The sequence below is a fragment of the Muntiacus reevesi genome, chromosome 9, assembly GCF_963930625.1.
Source record: "Muntiacus reevesi chromosome 9, mMunRee1.1, whole genome shotgun sequence".
Classification (NCBI taxonomy): Eukaryota; Metazoa; Chordata; class Mammalia; order Artiodactyla; family Cervidae; genus Muntiacus; species Muntiacus reevesi.
Window position 1 is genome coordinate 13999059 of NC_089257.1, and position 20647 is coordinate 14019705.

Genomic DNA, 20647 nt, shown 5'->3' on the forward strand with positions numbered 1-20647 from the left:
GCCCGCCTCTACTGCAGCTCTTGCATGGCGGGCGGGTTCTCTCCAACAGAGCCAGCCGGAAGCCCTGTTAGAGTCCGGGGTTAGCAACGTGCTGGTTTGCGGTCTACAGCAGTGACTGGGTTATGCACACGCATGTGTCTACTCTCTCTCAATTTCTTTCCCATTTAGTTTATTCCAAAATATTGGGTAGAGTTCCCTGTGCTACACAGTAGGACTTGTCATAATCTATGTTAAATATGTGGTGATTCAGTTGCTCAGTCGTGTCTGACTCTTGGGGTATCACGGACTGCAGCCCTCTAGGCTCCTCTGTCCATGGGGTTTTCCAGGCAAGAACACTGAAGTGATTTGCCATTCCCTTCTCCAGGGGAACTTCCCGACTCAGGGATCGAACCCAGGTCTCCCGCATTGCAAGCAGACATTTTAATATCTGAGCCACCAAGGAAGTCCGACCTCATTTAAATTTCTTTTAACTTAATTTTAATTTTAGTTTTAAACTACATCATTTATTTTAATTACATTAAATTTATCATTAATTTTTAATAATTTTGAAATAAAAATATGTAAATATAGACATATTTGTGAGAAACAACAGTAATGAGAGACTGCGAGTCTCCGCACAGATCAAGATATCTTACATATTATGGCAGTTATGTGTCAGCCTGCACATGAAAAAAGAGATTAGTGAAACAGAAGAGTGTCAAACTGGATCCAAATACATTGGGATTTCAGGATATAATAATCATAATTTCAAATTAATGGCCAAAAGATAATCATGCAACTATTTTTTAAAAATCATAAAATATAGAGAAACCACTAAAATTTCAATCCCCATTTAACTCCAAAACCAAAATAAATTTGAGATGAATCAAAATTTTTAACATAAGATATAAAAATACTTTTAAAATTTAACTCTGAGAAAAAAAATTAAGAATATTTGACACAAGTGGAATGGGGAAAATCTTTCTAAGCAAGGTAAAAAAATTTTTAAATTGATTACCAAATGTAAAACAATTACATGCAAAAAGCATTCTACATAGTTTAAAAACTTAAAAACATATAACCAGAAAATATTAACTATACACACAGTGGTAAAAGTGATCATTTCTTTAGTATATAAATATATCATAAAATTTAGTATGGAAAAGATTAGCCATTGAGTGAAATAGATAAAATTTGAATGAATATATGTATATAATTCTGTATATTTATATACACATAAATTCACACAAAGATAATACAAATAAAAATAAACATATGGAAAGATAATCAAATTCAATTATATCAAAAGGGTTGTGGTTAAAGTATGAGTTACTTTAATCAGATGTCATAAATACTTATCAGGTACTGGTCATTGAGATGTGGACAAAAGAATTCTCATAGAGTGGACAAGACTGTAACTATTTAAACAACCTCAAGTATGGTAGTTTGGCAAGAGCTATCAATATCAAGATCTTAAATTCATATATTACCTGATCATTGGTTCAAAAATCATAGGAACAATCCTATGCCTATGAACTCATACTTTCACATATATAAAGCTTGTATTTATTGGAATATTATTTGTTATAAAAACGTTTAGCAACCACATGAAGAGAAATGTGCATATTAATTCTGTATAAATTTATAAGGAGAACTTTGTACCATAAGAAAATTAAGATATATATATATATATATATATATATATATATATATATGTTAAATAAGATATATATATATATATATATATTTGGACTTGGGCTTCCCAGGTGGCACATTGGTAAATGCAGGAGATGCAGAAGACACAAGTTTGATCCTGGATTGGGAAGATCACCAGGAGTAGGAAATGGCAGCCCACTCCAGAATTCTTGCCTGGGAAATTCCATGGACAGAGGGGCCTGGCAGTCTACAATCCACAGTAACTCAAACAGTCAGAAACTACAAGCAACTGGGCGTGCATGTACGAAATATATGGACAGATATGGAAACATTTTCAAGACGTTGAATAGTAAAAGCAAGTGTTATATATATAGAAAGAAACAAATACTTGTATGTTAATTACATTTGCATTTGCAAAGATTATTACCAGGTGAAAAGAAACAGATTTAGGGCCAACAATTAGGGCTGGAAAATGCTGAGAAAAAAAATAGCAAATTCATTTGACACTTCATACCATATTGTTTGGTTTCCATCACTGAAGTTTATTAATACCTGTTTTACTTCAAATTTTCTTGTAAACAGGAAAAGCATTAAGTTAAAAATTTTGTGTATAATGCAACTGAAATATAGTAAAGAAGGCAATATATATAGAATTAAATACTTTAAATTATATAAATTAAAAGTTCATTTACATGATAAGAATCTAAATAAAAATGGATCTGTCCTGAAAAAGAGTTTTTGTTGCTTTCAGTTTGTAAGTCGTGTCCAACTCTTTGCTACCCCATGAACTGCAGCATCATTTTTACTTTTTCTTTCATGAAAAAGAGTAAAAAATATATATCCATAAATTGGTTGGGCTTCCCAGGTGGCTCTTTGCTATGTAGGCATTATATCATTCTAGGTACAGAGATGGACAAGTAATTATAGACTTTACATTCTAGTAGGGAGAAAAGCTGTTATTGATAGCAGAGTTGTACAATTGTAATCTTTAATTATAATTATCATAAACTAGTTGAAGAAACAGAGACAAGAATCAAACTGCAAAATGCCTTCACTGGTGGCTCAGATGGTAAAGAATCTGCCAGCAAAGTGGGGGACCTGGGTTTGATCCATGGGTTGGGAAGATCCCCTGGAGAAGGAGATGGCAGCCCACTCTAGTGTTCTTCTCTGGAGAATCCCATGGACAGAGAAGCCTAGCGGGCTACAGTTCACGGGGTCACAGAGAGTTGGACACAACTGAGGGGCTAAACACAAAATGACTTTTGCATTCAAAGGAAATGGCCACTGATGTCAAATGACTCCTTTCATAGCAACTGATGCACTTAGTTAAAATGAGCTATGATGTTCCTTCTCCAGACCTTCTTCATGGAATTACTTAACTCAGAATTTCTTAGACTGTAGATTAATGGGTTCAGCATGGGACTGATGACTGTATAAAACACACTCAATGATTTGTCAATGGGGAAGGTCTTAGCAGGTCTTGCATTTACAAATATAGAGGGAACAAAAAAGCAGACAACCACAGTGATGTGGGAAACACAGGTCTGGAGGGCTTTCCGCCTCCCTTCCTGACTCAGGTTCTTCAGAGAGTGCAGGATGACTCCGTAGGAGACGAGTAAGAGCAGAAACACAGCAGTGCAGATCAGTCCTCCATTGGCCAACACTAAGATGCCGATGATATAGGTGTCAGTACAGACGAGTTTCAGTAGAGGGAACATGTCACAGATAAAGTGATCAATGACATTGGGGCCACAGAATGGGAGCCCATAAACAGTGCTGAGTTGAATCACTGAGTGCAGAAAACCTCCAACCCAGGACAGCACCAGCAGTAAAACACACACCCTCTGCCTCATGATCACCAGATAATGCAAGGGCTTACAGATGGCCACATAGCGGTCATAGGCCATCACCAGCAGAAGCACAATCTCTGATGCACCAAAAAAGTGCTCTGTAAACAGTTGGGTCATGCAAGATTCAAATGATATGATTTTTTCCCCTAAGAACAAGTCTGAAATCATTCTAGGGGTAATACAAGAAGAATAAGTGACATCCATAAAAGATAAGCTAGCAAGAAAAAAGTACATTGGTGAGTTCAGGGTCTTACTGACAGTTATAGTCATGATAATGAGCAGGTTGCCTACCAGGGTCAAAATATAGAAGATCAAGAACATAACAGAAAGGACTTTCTGTTCCTTTGGATTCTGAGTGAGGCCCAAGAGGACAAAGTAAGTTACATTGTTCCTTGGTTCCATCCAGTCTGGACAAAAGCTGAGTTCAGGTATTAGAAGCAGTTGATCTAAAACACAAGGGAAATACAAAAACAAAAACACACTTAAACTGGGGGGGAGAAAAAAGCACTTCAGTTGAAGGGGAAAACACTTCAATGTATAATTGTTTATTTTCCCATTCATTAGGAAAAAAAAAGAAAAATATATATAGAACATCTATTTGTGTCTCCTATGTCATGGTCACTTGATTACCAAGTTGAATGAGGTAGTTTCTTTCCCTCAATGATATTGTACATAACACGGGATTAGGCAATTCCAAATCCAAGTTATAAGTGCCACTAATATTTGGCTTCTCTGGTGCTCAGATGGTAAAGAATCTCCCCACAATGCAGGAGACCCAGGTTTGATCCCTGGGTTGTTAAGATCCATTGGAGGTGGAAAGGGCAACCCACTCTCTTATTCTTGCCTGGAAAATTCCATAGAGTGAGGAGCCTGGTGAACTATAGTCCAAGCAGTCAGACAGTTGGACACGGCTGAGAGACTGCTTCTTTAAAATGCATATTTACATGGTGCTTAGGGTCACAGCATAGGAGTATAACAAATTATAATCAAAGAAGGTTTCCTGGAGGAAGAAATGCTTTGGCTGAGATTAAAAAAAAAAAAAAAAAAATTGAAAGAATAAAAAAGATGGGAAGAGAACTCCATAAAAAGGTGCATCATTTACAGAGTCAGAAAGCATAGTAAATGAAACCCAGTGAAGGTAATTTACATAATCAGTGTAGGGAGGTCAAACAGTGAATAGAAGATCCTTTCCCCTCTCTGTCTAGTCGCTCAGTCATGTCCTACTCTTTGCAACCCATAGACTGTAGCCTGCCAGGCTCCTCTGTCCATGGGATTTTTCAGTGTAGGGAGATCAAACTGTGAACAGAAGATCCTTGTCCTGAATTGTCTCAAACCTCACTGACACTTCCTAGGTCTTTAGTTGGATATTTCCCTTCTCCTGACCAATAAATGCTACAGTCTCATTTTGTGTCAGTCCCTAATTCTTCTCTAATTTTCAAACACATATATGCAACATTTCTAATTTTGACATACAGTTTAATGACAGTGTAGTATTTATAAAACCAACTTTTAAAAGTTCTACTATAAATATAAACATTTCCTATACAAAATTTAAGCAGGTGTTCCATATTTATCTATTAAATCCTATTATTTTCCATGCTCTTATTCAAACAAAAAAATTCAGTGCTCTTCACTCACTGATAGTCTCATAAAACTTTAATTCCTCTTTCCTCTACTTTCAAAATATATCACAAGTTTGGTCATTTCCTACTTCTTGCTTTCTTCCTGGTCTGCTGCAGTAGCCTCCTGCCAAACCTATCCATGTTTATTCTGGCCTCCCTCCAAAAACTGGTTCTCCCAAAGCAGCCCAAGTTGTCCTTTCAAATTTTATTCTGATGACATCATCCTGCTGCTGAAAAGTCTTAACCTTATATTGCAATCACACACTCATAATTTAATGTATCACATTAAATATTTAGAGTAACAAGAACTGGAATTCCCATTTTATAATGGAAGAAATTAGTACTCAGAGTATCTCATTCATTTTCCTCAAATAACAAATTTTAAGCGGTATATCTAGAATGGAGCCTAAGTTTGATTGATTTCAAAGTAATATAGCTTCTTATACAACAAAGAAAGTCCCACGATTGACCACTAGTCTTACCTTTGGGGGCTTGTTCAAAATCTGAATCATGACTTTAAGTAATGCATAGACACTAGGAATTATTTTTCATCCAGTGTAATGACACTGGATGGCAAAAGGTTGCCTTATTATTTGCGAATATATTTTATTTCATTTGACTGTACATTTTCTTCATGGAGTCTTATAATTGTTCAAGTCATTTTTATGTGCACTGTAGATTATTTGAAAGGAATTTCAAACAAGGTACATACAGAAAAACAAAAGTTAATCATGTTAGGAAATTTATCAAAATGACCAAAAGAATCCTATATATACATAGAAGATATCAAGTAGCCATTTCCCAGGGAGATTTTTCACAAGTAATTTCTTTTTACTAACTTGAAAAAGAAAAATAGCATTTGGCTATTTAGTCCTTCTCACTCTGTCATGTTAACATGGTCAGATTAGTTAATCTAAGATTTTGAAATATATTGCCATGATTTTTTTTTAAGTCATACTTACAAATTTTCGTAAAAATCAATGCCAGTTACTAAGCGATTATCATCTTCTTCTTAGGAGTGAAGATCATGGGATATTTTATCCCTTCCAGCTGCAGTTATCATTGAGTCTTGGAACTGGAATGTGTCCAAGACTGATTCTTATTTAATTAACTCACTTGGATTTTCCCCAAAGTTTTTAAAGGTCATCTATATGTAAAGATATTAATACGCCAAGTCACACAATTCATGTCAGAAAGGTCCAACATGGGGGGGAAAAAAGGTCCAACATTCTAAAAAAGTGATTTAGAATCCTTTTGAGACTAAAGGTAATCAAGAATAATATATAAACACAGTCATTTTTCTTCAGTGAACTTGTCGTGTATTTCCCCACCTGCCATTGCATGAATTTCTTTCCATTTATTTAATATGCAATTTAATCACCTTAAATTTTGGTTAGATATATAAAAGTTATATAAAAAACAGAACTAAACACCTTAAAATAAAATAACTAATAGCTAATTATATATCCAGTTATTAATTTTCTAAATGTTAAGCCACCTCTTTCATGCCAGCAACTTTGCTGTGAATAAGGATATAGCAATTAGCAAAACCTGGGGGAAAATCATGTAAAAAAAATTTTTTGTAAGAATCTTATTTTCTTATATAGGAGTCAAAAAATAAAGAAGGAGATATTTAATTAAAAAAACAAAGAAGGAGGCATTTAATAAAATACTTGTGTTCTTATTTATGCCTTGCAATATAAGAAGAACTAGAGTACTGCGACAAAAAAGAGGGAGAATTTGACTGATGCTGAAGCTGAAACTCCAATACTTTTGCGACCTGATGAGAAGAACTGACTCATTGGAAAAGACCCTGATGCTGGGAATTATTGAAGGCGGAAGGAGCAGGGGATGACAGAGGGTGAGATAGTTGGATGGCATCACCGACGCGATGGGCCTGAGTTTGAGTAGGCTCTGGGAGTTGGTGATGGACAGGGAAGCCTGGCGTGCTTGCAGTCCATGGGGTCGCAAAGAGTCGGACACGACTGAGCAATTGAACCGAACTGAAGTCCTCTCTTAGGAGATGATATTTAATCTGTGATTTAAAGGAGAGGAAGTGGCTGCCGTTAGAGAGAGTGTTACAGAAGGGAAAGCTAAATAAAAATTAATAAATAAAATTATCTCACTTCAGAGGTGACAGTAGCTTTATATAGAAAGCCCTGAATTTTTCACAGGGATTTTTATGGCAGTACTGTGTATAAAAACTTTCTCAGCATGAGCCTTCTTGTCCTCTTTCTGATATTAAGGGGAAGGTTTAAATCTTTCAATGGTGAGGATGATGTTAGCTGTGGATCTGTCATACATGGATTTCATTATGTCAAGGTACTTTCCTTCTATTTCAAACTTGCTGAGAGTTTTTGTAAAATGTTGAATTTTCATATGATCATGAATAAACCAAGGAGAAATTAAGAAAATAATTCCATTTACAACAGCACCAAAATGAATAAAATAATTAAGAATAAACACCACCATAGAACAATAGTCGTATAAACTAAAAACAGCAAAACATTAGTCAGAGATATTGCAGAATGCACATATATATGGGAAGATATTTATAAGCTAGAATATTGAATAATATTAAGATGTTAATGCTACCTCCAGTGATCTACAGGTTTAGTACAAACCCTATCAAAATTCCAACCTATTTTTCACTGAAATAGAATAATTCATGATAAAATTCATAAGAATCTCAAGACTCCAAATTGTCAAAACAATTTTGAAAAATAAGAAGGTTGGAAGTCTCATACTTCCAGATTGCAAAACATACTACAAAGCTATAGTAATCACAGCACTAGTGTTAGACTAAATATGGACAACAGACTAATGGAATAAAACACAGAGTCTAGAAATAAACCTTTGCATGTGTCTTTAGGATATTATATGACATTAAGTGACAAAAGCAGTCACAAAAAATCTAAATATTGTTTGATTCCACTTGACTGAGACACTTAGAAAGGCAAGTCATAAACAGAAAGTAGAATTGTGTTGGTCTGGGGCTCAGTCACTGAAATTGGACAGTTTTGTTTGATGGTTGCAGAATTTCAGTCTGAGAAGCTGGAAAAGTTCTGGATACAGAACATGCTTGCATAACATTGTGAATTAACCTAATGCTGCTTTAAGATGGTTAAAATTGTACAGTTTATTATGCACATTTGATCATAACTTAAAAAATAAATTTAAGAACTAAGGTGACTTCATTAATAGGTTTATGATGCGAACATAAACTATGTAGCATGATAGTCCAAAATATATGCAAATATCATGGGATTAGGATTGTTCTGGTTCAGTCTCTAAGTCGTGTCCAACTCTTTGTGACCCCATGGACAGCAGCATGACAGGCTTCACTGTTTTTCAGTGTCTCCTGGAGTTTGCTCAAACTCATGTCCATTGAGTTGGTGATGCCATCCAGTCATGTCATCCTCTGCTGCCCTCTTCTACTCTTTTCCTCAGTCTTTCTCAGCATCAAGATTTTTTCAATGAGTTGGCTCTTTGCAGGAAGTGACCAAAGTATTGGGCTTCAGCTTCAACATCAGTCCTTCCAATAAATATTCAGAGTTGAATATTCCTTTAGGATTTCCTTTAGGATTGACTGATTTGATCTCCTTGCAGTCTGAGGGCTTCTCAGGAGTTTTCTCCAACACCACAGTTCAAAAGCATCAATTCTTTCAACACTCAGCCTTCTTTATGGTCCCAATCTCACAACAGTCCATGACTACTGGAAAAATCCATAGCTTTCACTATACAGACCTTTGTCAGCAAAGTGATGTCTCTGCCTTTAAATAAATTGTCTAGGTTTGTAACTGTCTTTCTTCCAAGGAGTAAGTATCTTTTATTTTTATGGATGCAGTCACAGGCCACAGCAATTTTGAAGACCAAGAATATTAAGGAAAATTAGTGGTAAAGGACCCGCCTCCCAACACAGGAGACATAAGAAATGCAGCTTCAATCCCTGGGTTCGGAAGATCCCCTGGAGGAGGTGATGGCAATCTTGCCTGGAGAATACCATGGATGGAGGAGCCTGGCAGGCTACAGTCCCTGGGGTCGCAAAGGGTCAGGCACAACTGAAGTGAATTAACATGCACACAAGAAAATTAAATCTGCCACTGTTTCCACCTGTCCCCCTTTTAATTGCCAGGAAGTGATAGAATTGGATTCCATTATCTTATTTTTTCCTGAATGTTGAGTTTTAAGCCAGCTTTTTCACTCTCATCTTTCACCCCCATCAAGAGGTTCTTTAATTCCTTTTTACTTTCTCCCTTTAAGGTGGTGTCATCTGCATACCTGAGATTGTTATTTCTACTGGAAATCTTGACTCCAGCTTGTGAGTCATCTAGCTCAGCATTTAGCATCATGTACTCTGCGGAGTGAAGGAGGAGAGTGAAAGAACCGGCTTAAGACTAAATATTAAAAGAAATTAAGATCATGGTATCTGGCCCCATTACTGCATGGCAAATAGAAGGGGAGAAGTTGGAAAGTAGTGACAGATTTCCTCTTCTTGGGCTTCAAAATCACTGCAGATGGCAACTGCTGCCATGGTGAGGGCAGATGATTGCTTCTTGGCAGGAAAGTGATGATAAACCTATCCAGTGTGTTGAAAAACAAAGACATTACTCTGCCAACAAAGGTCTGGATAGTCAAGACTGTGGTCTTCCCTGTGGTCACATATGGTTGTGAAAGCTGGACAGTAAGGAAGGCAGGATGCCAAAGAATTGATGCCTTCAAACTGTGGTGATGGAGAAGACTCCTGAAAGTCTGTTGGACAGCAAGAAGATCACCAGTCAGTCTTAAGGGAGATCAACACTGAATATTCACTGGAAGGACTAATGCTGAAGCCGAAACTCCATGATTTTGGTCATCTGATGCAAACAGATGACTCAGTGGAAAAGTCCCTGATGCTGGGAAAGATAGAGGGCAGAAGAAGAAATGGACATCAGAGGATGAGATGGCTGGATGGCATCACGGATGCAATAAACATGAACTTGGGCAAACTCCAAGAGAATGTGAGGGACAGGGAGGCTTTAGCACGCTGCAGCCCACAGAGTCACAAAGAGTCGGACATGACTGGGTGACTGACAGCAACAACACCACTCTGCATAGAAGTTAAAAGGCAGGGTGACAATATATAGTCCTGACACACTTCTTGCCCAGTTTGGAGCCAGTCCACTGTTTCGTGTTCAATTCAAACTGCTGCTTTTGACCTGCAAACAGGTTTCTCAGAAGGCAGGTAAGGTGGCCTGGTATTCCCATCTCTTTAAGAATTTTCCATAGTTTGCTGTGATCTACACCATCAAAGGCTATAGTGTAGTCAATGAAGCAGATGTTTGCCTGAATTTCTTGCCTTTTCTATGATGGAATGGATGGAGGCAATTTGATCACTAGTTCTTTAGCCTTTTCTAAATCCATGTTGTATTTCTGAAATTTCTTGTTTCACATACTGTTGAAGGATTTCACATAGCTTGAAGGATTTTGAGCATTGCCTTGCTAGAAGGTGAAATGAGTACAATCATAAAGTAGCTTGAACATCTTTGGCACTGTCCTTCTTTGGGATTGAAATGAAAACTGACCTTTTCCAGTTCTGTGGCCATTGCTGAGTTTTCCAAATTTGTTGGCTTATTGAATACAGCACTTTAATATCATCATTTTTTAGGATTTGAAGTAGCTCAACTGGAATTTTATGACCTCCCCCAGCTCTGTTCATAGTAGAGCTTCCTAAGGCCCACTTGACTTTATACACCAGATATCTGCTTCTAGGTGAGTGACAAGACCATCATGGTTATCTGGGTCATGAAAATCTTTTTATTTTTTTGTATATTTTTGCCACCTGTTTTTAAATCTTCTGTTTCTGTTAGGTCCATACCGTTTCTGTCCTTTATTGTGCCTGTCTTTGCATGCAATGTTCCTTTGGTATCTCAAATTTTCTAGAAGAAATATCTAATCTCTCCTACTCTATTGTTTTCATCTATTTCTTTGAATTGTTCACTTAAGAAGGCTTTCTTATCTCTCTTTCCTGTTCTCTAGAACTCTGCATTCAGGTGGTATATCTTTCCTTTTCTCCTTTGTTTTTCACTTCTCTTCTTCTCTCAGCTATTGGTAAGGCCTCCTCAGACAACCATTTTGCTTTGTTGCATTCGTTTGGGGGGGGACGATTTTGGTCACCAACTCATGGACAATGTTACAAAGCTCTGTCCACTTCAGACACTCTATCTATCTGATCTAATCCCTTGAATATATTTGCCACCTCTGCTGTATAATCATAAATGATTTGACTTAGATCAAACCTGAATGGTCTAGTGGTATTCCCTACTTTCTTCAATTTAAGTATGAATTTTGCAGTAAGGAGCTCATGATCTGAGCCACAGTCAGCTCCTGCTCTTTTTTTGCTGACTGTATAGTGTTTCCATCATTGGCTGCAAAGAATATAATCAATCTGATTTTGGTATTGACCATCTGGTGATGTCCATATTAGAGTCATCTCTTGTATTGTTGAAGAGGGTGTTTGCTATTACCAGTTGATTCTCTCGGCAAAACTCTGTTGGCCTTTGCCCTGCTTCATTTTGTACTCAAAGATCAAACTTACCTGTTACTCCTGCTTCATTTTGTACTCAAAGATCAAACTTACCTGTTACTCTTGACTTCCTACTTTTGCATTCCAATCCCCTATAATGGAAAAAAAAAAACCTTTTTTTTTTTTTTTTTTTTTTTTGTGTGTGTGTGTGTGAATTCCAGAAGTTCTTATAAGGCTTCATAGAGCCATTCAACCTCAACTTCTTCAGCATTAGTGGTTGGGGCATAGGTTTGGATTACTGTGATATTGAATGGTTTGCCTTGGAAATGAACTGAGATCATTCTGTCTTTTTTGAGATTGCACTCAAATAGTTCATTTCAGACTCTTTTGATGACTATGAGAGCTACTGCATTTCTTCTAAGGAATTTTTGCCAAAATTAGTAGATATAATGGTCATATTAATTAAATTTTCCCGTTCTCATCCCATTTAGTTCACTGATTCCTAAGATGTCAGTGTTCACTCTTGTCACCTCCTGCTTGACCATGCCCAATTTGCCTTGATTCATGGACCTAACACTCCAGGATTTTATGGAATATGATACACCTGCATAGTTTGTTTAAGAGGTAAATATGTCAATAAAATGACAGAACTAGTAAATTAAAATCTCTATTTTTAAATTTTTATTTTATATTGAAGTATAGTGATTAACAACATGTTAGTTTCAACTGTTCAGCTGTACTGAATCATACACAGTGTAAGCATGTGTCTATTCTTTTCCAAATTCTTTTCCCATTAATTTTTTACAACATATTGAACAGAGCTCCCTGTGTATTGTCATAGGCCTTGTTGATTATTTTAAACATACTAGTGCAATTTGTCAGTTTAAATATTTATGTAAACACTTTAACAAATGTTGAGTACCTACTATGGGCCAGGAGTTGCTCTAAGTACTCAGAATGCATGAAGAAAGCAAAGCAAACTAAAAGGAAAAAAAGGAAGAAAAATGGAAAAAAAAAAAAAAAAAGAGGAGGGCAGGAGAAATAAGGAACTAAAACCCAAACTCTTTATTTTGGAGCTCAAAACTAGACTTTAAATGCATGATACTAAACACTTTAAGCTCAACGTTCAGAAAGCTGAGATCATGGCATCTGGTCCCATCACTTCATGGGAAATAGATGGGGAAACACTGGAAGCAGTGTCAGCCTTTAATTTTGGGGTCTCCAAAATCACTGCAGATGGTGATTGTAGCCATGAAATTAAAAGACGCTTACTCCTCGGAAGGATAGTTATGACCAACCTAGACAACATATTAAAAAGCAGAGACATTACTTTGCCAACAAAGGTCCACCTGATCAAGGCTATGGTTTTTCCAGTGGTCACGTATGGATGTGAGAGTTGGACTGTGAAGAAAGCTGAGCACCGAAGAATTGATGCCTTTGAACTGTGGTGTTGGAGAAGACTCTTGAGAGTCCCTTGGACTGCAAGGAGATCCAACAAGTCCATCCTAAAGGAGATCAATCAGTCCTGGATGTTCATTGGATGCTGAAGCTGAAACTCCAATATTTTGGTTACCTCACACGAAGAGTTGACTCATTTGAAAAAACCTTGATGCTGGGAGGAATTGGGGGCAGGAGGAGAAGGGGACAACAGAGGATGAGATGGCTGGATGGCATCACTGACTCGATGGACATGAGTTTGAGTAGACTCCGGGAGTTGGTGATGGACAGGGAGGCCTGGTGTGCTGCGATACATGGGGTTGCAAAGAGTCGGACACAACTGAGCAATTGAACTGAACTGAAACAACTTTAAACGATTTTGTTCTCTTCTGGACTACTCAGATTGCCTTGCTATGCAAGGGGAAGAGGGGCTCAATAATGTGAAACTTTCCTCTCTGCAAATCAGTGTCAATGTATACCACACATTTTACAAACCACAAATTGTACTACATCTTCACCTTCCAAAAGAGTCACCAAAGTTACTGATGAACCCTAAGTGGGAAGAGCTTACTCTCAGAGCTACAGGGAATATTCATGTATGTGGCAGTGTCACAACATAAATAAAACACTGTAATGAGTAATAATGAATAAACACATTTGCATTTCAAAAATTAAAAACAAAATCTCTATAACTATATAATAACAACTGCTCTCTCGTTTGTTTGTTTTCAAATATTTGTTAACTCGGTTCTCTTTGTCTGTTTTGTTGTTGGTGTCTGTTTGTTTTGGATGTGCCATGTGGACTGTGGTAAAGTAATGTTCAAAATGCTTCAAGCTAGGCTTCAACAGTATGTGAACTGAGAACTTCCAGATGTAAAATCTGTCTTTTGAAAAGACTGAGGAACCAGAGATCAAATTGTCAACACCCTGCCTGACTTTAGTCTCTACTACAAAGCTACAGTCATCAAAACAGTGTGGTACTGGCACAAAGACAGAAATGTAGATCAATGGAACAGAATAGAAAGCCCAGAGATAAATCCACGAAACTATGGACACCTTATCTTTGGCAAAGGAGGCAAGGATATACAATGGAGAAAAGACAATCTCTTTAACAAGTGGTGCTAGGAAAACTGGTGAATCACTTGTAAAGGAATGAAGCTAGAACACTTTCTAACACCATACACAAAAATAAACTCAAAATGGATTAAAGACCTAAATGTAAGAGGAGAAACTATAAAACTCCTAGAGGAAAGCATAGGTAGAACAGTCTCTGACATAAATCACAGCAGGGTCCTCTATGACCCACCTCTCAGAGTAATGGAAATAAAGGCAAAAATAAACAAATGGGACCAAATTAAACTTAAAAGCTTTTGCACAATGAAGGAAACTATAAACAAGGTGAAAAGACAGCCTTCAGAATAGGAGAAAATAATAGCAAATGAAGCTATGGACAAAGAATTAATCTCAAAAGTATACAAACAGCTCATGCATCTCAATACCAGAAAAATAAATGACCTAATCAAAATTGGACCAAAGAACTAAACAGACATTTCTCCAAAGAAGATATACAAATGGCTAGCAAACACATGAAAAGATGTGCAGCATCACTTATTATCAGAGAAAAGCAAATCAAAACCACAATGAGGTACCATCTCACGCCAGTTCAGAATGGCTGCTGTCGAAAGTCTACAAACAATAAATGCTGGAGAGGGTGTGGAGAAAAGGGAACCTTCTCACACTGTTGGTGGGAATGCAAACTAGTACAGCCACTATGGAAAACAGTGTGGAGATTCCTTAAAAAACTGGAAATAGAACTGCCATATGACCCAGCAATCCCACTCCTGGGCATGCACACCAAGGAAACCAGATCTGAAAGAGACACATGCACCCCAATGTTCATCGCAGCACTGTTTATAATAGCCTGGTCATGGAAGCAACCTAGATGTCCATTGGCAGACAAATGGATAAGGAGGTTGCGGTACATATAAACAATGGAATATTGTTCAGCCATTAAAAGGAATGCATTTGAATCAGTTCTAATGAGGTACATGAAACTGGAACCCATTATACAGAGCAAAGTAAGTCAGGAAGAAAAACACCAATATGGTATTTTAGCACATATAGATGGAATTTAGAAAGATGGTAATGACAACCCTAAAGTAAGACAGCAAAAGAGACACAGATGTAAAGAACAGACTTTTGGACTCTGTGGGAGAAGGTGAGGTGGGATGATTTGCGAGAACAGCATTGAAGCATGTATGTTACCACATGTGAAATAGATCACCAGTCCAAGTGCCACGTATGAGACAGGGCTCTAAAGCTGGTGCACTGGGACAACCCAGAGGGATGGGATGGGGAGGGAGGTGAGAGGGGCGTTTGGGATGGGAGACCCACGTACACCTGTGGCTGACTTATGCCAATGTATGGCAAAAACCACCACAATATGTTCTAAAGTAATTAGCCTCCAATTAAAATAAAGAAATAAATTTATTTCATAAAAAAAATATATGTTTGCTCCTTGGAAGAAAAATAATGACCAACCTAGGCAGCATATTAAAAAGAAGAGACAGTACTTTGCCTACAAAGTCCATACAGACAAAGCAGTGGTTTTTCCAGTAGTCATGTATGGCTGTGAGAGCTGGACAATAAAAAAGACTGAGCACCAGCAAATTGATGCCTTTCAACTGTGGGGCTGGAAAAGACTCTTTAGAGCCCCTTGGACTGTGAGGATACCAAACTGTCAATCCTAAAAGAAATCAACCCTCAATATTCGCTGGAAGGACTGCTGCTGAAGCTAAAGCTTCAATACTTTGGCCAGCTAATGTGAAGAGCTGAAACGACCCAAATTGGAAGGGGTCCTTGAAAAAGACCGTAATGCTGGGAGAGATTGAAGGCAGGAGGAAAAAGGACAACAGAGGATGAGATGGTTGGAGGGCATCACCAACTCAATGGACTTGAATTTGAGCAAACTCCGGGAGATGGTGAAGGACAGGGAAGCCTGTTGTGTGGCAGTGCATGGGACCACAGAGGATCAAACAAGGCTGAGTGAGTGAAAAACAACAATGTGGGCTGTGGAATCCCAGTTCCTTTACCAGGGACTGAATCCTGGCCCTTGGCAATGGAACCACATAGTCCCGACCACTGAACTGCTGGGGAATTCTCAAACCCTAATTCTGACAGCAAATTAAAGTTTAACTAACAACTGGGCAGTGCCTAAATATAAATACAGTTTTATAATGGTAAATAATTCTCTACCTGGAATTTGCCTCTGAGTGCCTAAATTTCAAAATAAACATACTATTAATAAATAGTATTATTTTATGGCCCCAAACCATAAAGTTATATTTCCTTTCTACCTTTAAAAGACAAAGTCGTTTTATATTGTTATGCTTATTTTCCATACTCACTTTGTTTTTTCCAGAACTTCCTCGTAGCATTTCTTTGCCTCTAAATTTCTGAGTGTGCAAGCCTGAGAGGTTTAGCAAGGGGGTTTTTGAAGTATAAAATGCAGCCATGGTCTGCTTGCTGCAAACAAGCAGGGTACAAAGACTGAGAGGGCCACATGATGTGGGAGACACGGATGGAGAGGAACTGCCGTCTCTCCTCCAACCTGTACGCCTTTGGGGAGCACAGATGACCACATAGGAGACCATTAAGGGAAAATATTTCACAGGCAGAAGAGCCCACTGCTGGGAGCAGCAGAGGTCAAGGCTGTGACTGCGCACGCAAACGAGCTTCCGCACAGGGTTTGCATCACACATGAGCGTCTACGGCTCTGTGGCCACGGGCAGGCGCCCGCCCCATGAAGAGAGCCTGGGTGGCAGCGGGTCCAGCCCGCTAGCTCATGCCGCTTGAAGGAAGAAGCCTCATCCCTGCCGCTCATGGTGGTTTTGCAGCCCAGGTTTTGCAAACGGCCGCATAGCGCTCACTGGCAACCAGTGTGGGCAGAATTAGCACCAGTAGACTCTCAGCAAACATTTGAGACCCGAACTTGCTGAAAAGTGAAGATTTTTTTTTTTCTTACAGCAAAAGTCAGCTAGCATTTTAGGTGTCATAGCTGAAGAACAGCAGCTAGCCACTAGGTGTCAGAAACACAGACAGGAAACTCGGCTCTGCCCAAGCCTACAGCAGGTGACGTGTTGGCTGAAGACACGCCCAGTGACGGTAATAGGTTTATAAGCTCTTCCTAAAGTGGCCTTCTTAAAATGAATCTCATTGAAAATAACACCTGAAAATTGTTTAGTGACTAGACACTTTTAAATATATTTAACTTAATTTTCATTCTAAACTATATTATTTATCTGATTTATATTCAAATTATTTATTTTTTAATAATTTTGAAATAGAACTATGAAGATCTAGGCATATTTCTGAAAAACAATAGGAATAAAGAACTACCAGTCTCCTCACAGATCAAAATGTGTTACATATCATAGCAATTCTATGCCAACCTGCACATGAATAAGGAGATCATTGAAACAGAAGATTGTCTTGAATTGGACCAAGTACACTGGGATATAATAGTCAGGTTTCAAATTAATGACAAAAAGATAATTATGAGACTATTTTTAAAAACCTCAAAATATCGTGAAAGCACTAACATTTCAGTCCCTTTTCAACACTTATACCAAAAATAAATTCAAGATGAATCAAGCTTCTTAATATAAGAGATAAAGAGACTTTAAAAATTAAATACTGAAAAAGAATTGAGGAATATTTCGCCCAAGTGGAATGGGAAAAAAATTTCCAAGTAGAATAGAAAAAACAAAAAAATTTGAATACAAAATGTAAAAAAAAAATTACATGCAAGAAGCATTCTACACAGTTCAAAAAGTTAAGAACAGATAACCAGAAAGTATTAACTACATATGCAGTGGTAAAAAAAGATCATTTCTTTAGTTCATAAATATCTCATAAAAATCAGTATAAAAAAGAGAAAGAATTGAATGAAATGGGTAAAAGAAATATTATTTTCACAAAAAAATCAAATTAAATATGTGGAAAGATGACCAAACTAAATTATATCAAAACAGTCGTTGCTAAATTATAACTTGAATTAAATGTCATATTTATGAGGTACTGCTCATTGAGATATGAACAAAAGTATTCTCACAGACAGCGGATAAGACTGTAACTATTAGAAGAACCTCAAGAATGCTAGTTTGGCTACAACTATCAATATCAACATTTTAAATGCATATACTACCTGATCATTGATTCAAATATTATAGCAATGATTCTATGCCAATGAACTCATATTTACCTATTTATAAGACCATATATTTTTTAATAACTCTTTGTAATAGAAAGGTTTAGCAAGCAACTGGAGAGGGATGTACACATTAATTCTAGTAAAAATTTATAAGGAGTATTGCCCACCATAAGAAAAATTAAGGTTATATATAAGGACTGGGCTTCCTAGGTAGCAGAGTGGTCAGGAATCTACCTGTGAATTCAGGAGATGCAAGAGAGGGGTGTTTGTCCCTGGGTCAGGAAAATCCCCTGGAGGAGGAAATGACAGCCCATGCCAGTAATCTTGCCTGTAAAATGTACACAATATATGGACTGGAATGAAAACATTTTCAAGATTTTGCATAGTAAAAGCGAGTGTTAAATATATATAAAGAAACAAATATCCGTATGTTAAATACACTTGCACGCACCAAGATTATTACCAGATGAAAAGAAGCCAATTTAAGGCCAACCTCTAGCATCACTGACTCAATGGGCATGAATCTGAGCAAACTCCAGGAGAGAGTGAAGGACAGGGGAGCCTGGCATGCTGCCGTCCATGGGGTCGCAGAGTCGGACACGACTTAGTGACCGAACAGCAGCTGAGGACGAGGGCTGGGAACTGCTGAGGGAAATAGGAAATTCATTTGAAACTCTATCCCATATTGTTTGGTTTCATTCATTCTGTTTCCTAATGCATGCTAAGTCACTTCAGTCATGTCCGACTCTTTGCAAACCATGAACTGTAGCCCAGAAAACTCCTCTGACAATGGTGATTCAAGAGTGGGTAGCCACGCACTTCTCCAGGGATCATCCTGACGCTGGTCTCCTCCGTTGGTAAATGGATTCTTTACCACAAGCACCACCTGGAAAATCTTGATTATTAATATCTTAGTTCAACATTACTTGCAAACAAAAACATATAAAATTAAAAATTTTGTGTATAATTTTCCCACTATAAGTTTCATCACCATATATTATTAATTCTCACTATATAGGCGTTAGCCTTTCAGGTACAGTGATAAACAAGGAGTTATAGACCTTCCATTATAGTAGGGAGGGAAACTGCTAATAACAGCACAATTCTATAATTACATTAGTTAAAAATAGTTACTGTATATTCATTGGAGAAAGTGAATCTAGAAACAAATTTTAAAATGACTTCAGCATTCTAAGAAAATGGACTCTGATGTCAAATGTCTCCCTTCATAGGAAATGATGCACTTCTTTAATATGAGATAAAAATGTTTCTTCTCCAGAGCTTCTTCAGAGCATTAGTTAACTCAGAATTTCTTAGACTGTAGATTAGTGGGTTCAGCATGGGAGTTATGACTGTATAGAACACACTCACAGATTTGTCAATGGGGAAGGTCTTAGCTGGTCTTGCGTTTATGAAAATACAGGGAACAAAGAAGCAGACAACCACAGTGATGTGGGAGCCACAGGTCTGGAGGGCTTTCCGCCTCCCTTCCTGACTCAGGTTCTTCAGAGAGCGCAGGATGACTCCGTAGGAGACGAGTAAGAGCAGAAACCCAAGAGTGCAGATCAGTCCTCCATTGACCACAACTGAGATGCCAGTGACATAGGTGTCAGCACAGACGAGTTTCAGTAGAGGGAACATGTCACACAAAAAGTGATCAATGACATTGGGGCCACAGAATGGGAGCCCGTAAACAGTGCTGAGTTGAATTGCTGAGTGTAGAAAACCTCCAACCCAGGACACCACCAGCAACACAACACATACCCTCTGCCTCATGATCACCAGATAATGCAAGGGCTTACAGATGGCCACATAGCGGTCATAGGCCATCACCAGCAGAAGTACGATCTCTGATCCACCAAAAAAGTGCTCTGTAAATAGCTGGGTCATGCAAGATTTAAAAGATACGATTTTTTCCCCAAAGAACAAGTCTGAAATCAATCTAGGTGTAATACAAGAAGAGTAAGTGACATCCATAAATGATAAGCTAGCAAGAAAAAAGTACATCGGTGAGTTCAGGTTCCTACTGACAGTTATAGTCACAACAATGAGCAGGTTTCCCACCACAGTCAAGATATAGAAGACTAAGAACGTAACAAAAAGGACTTTCTGCTCCTTCGGATTCTGTGTGAGGCCCAAGAGGATGAAGTAAGTTACATTGCTCCTTGTTTCCATCTAGTCAGTCTAAATTCTATGTTCACTTGTTAGAAGCAGAGTACCTACAAAACAAGGGGAAAACTTTTAAATGAATTAAATTTTCATCTGCTGTTATATATTCAATTAAAAGAATGTGTGTCAAGAGTCTTTTCATGTCCAATGTGTCATTGATAGTGTATCTCCAAGTTGAATAAGGTAGAGTTACTTGCCCTCATGATATAATACAGGA

At 37.7% G+C, this 20647-nt stretch overlaps 2 protein-coding genes across 2 annotated transcripts; both read right to left on the reverse strand.

Annotated features, from left to right (window-relative positions):
* Positions 1 to 2957: 2957 nt before the first annotated feature.
* Positions 2958 to 3887, reverse strand: LOC136175713 (olfactory receptor 4A47-like). Its single transcript, XM_065945954.1, has one exon. It carries the CDS (start codon positions 3885 to 3887, stop codon positions 2958 to 2960), a length of 930 nt encoding a protein of 309 aa, XP_065802026.1.
* Positions 3888 to 19509: 15622 nt separating this feature from the next.
* LOC136175714 (olfactory receptor 4A47-like) lies at positions 19510 to 20436 on the reverse strand. The gene has a single exon (XM_065945955.1). It carries the CDS (start codon positions 20434 to 20436, stop codon positions 19510 to 19512), a length of 927 nt encoding a protein of 308 aa, XP_065802027.1.
* Between the last annotated feature and the right edge of the window lie 211 nt (positions 20437 to 20647).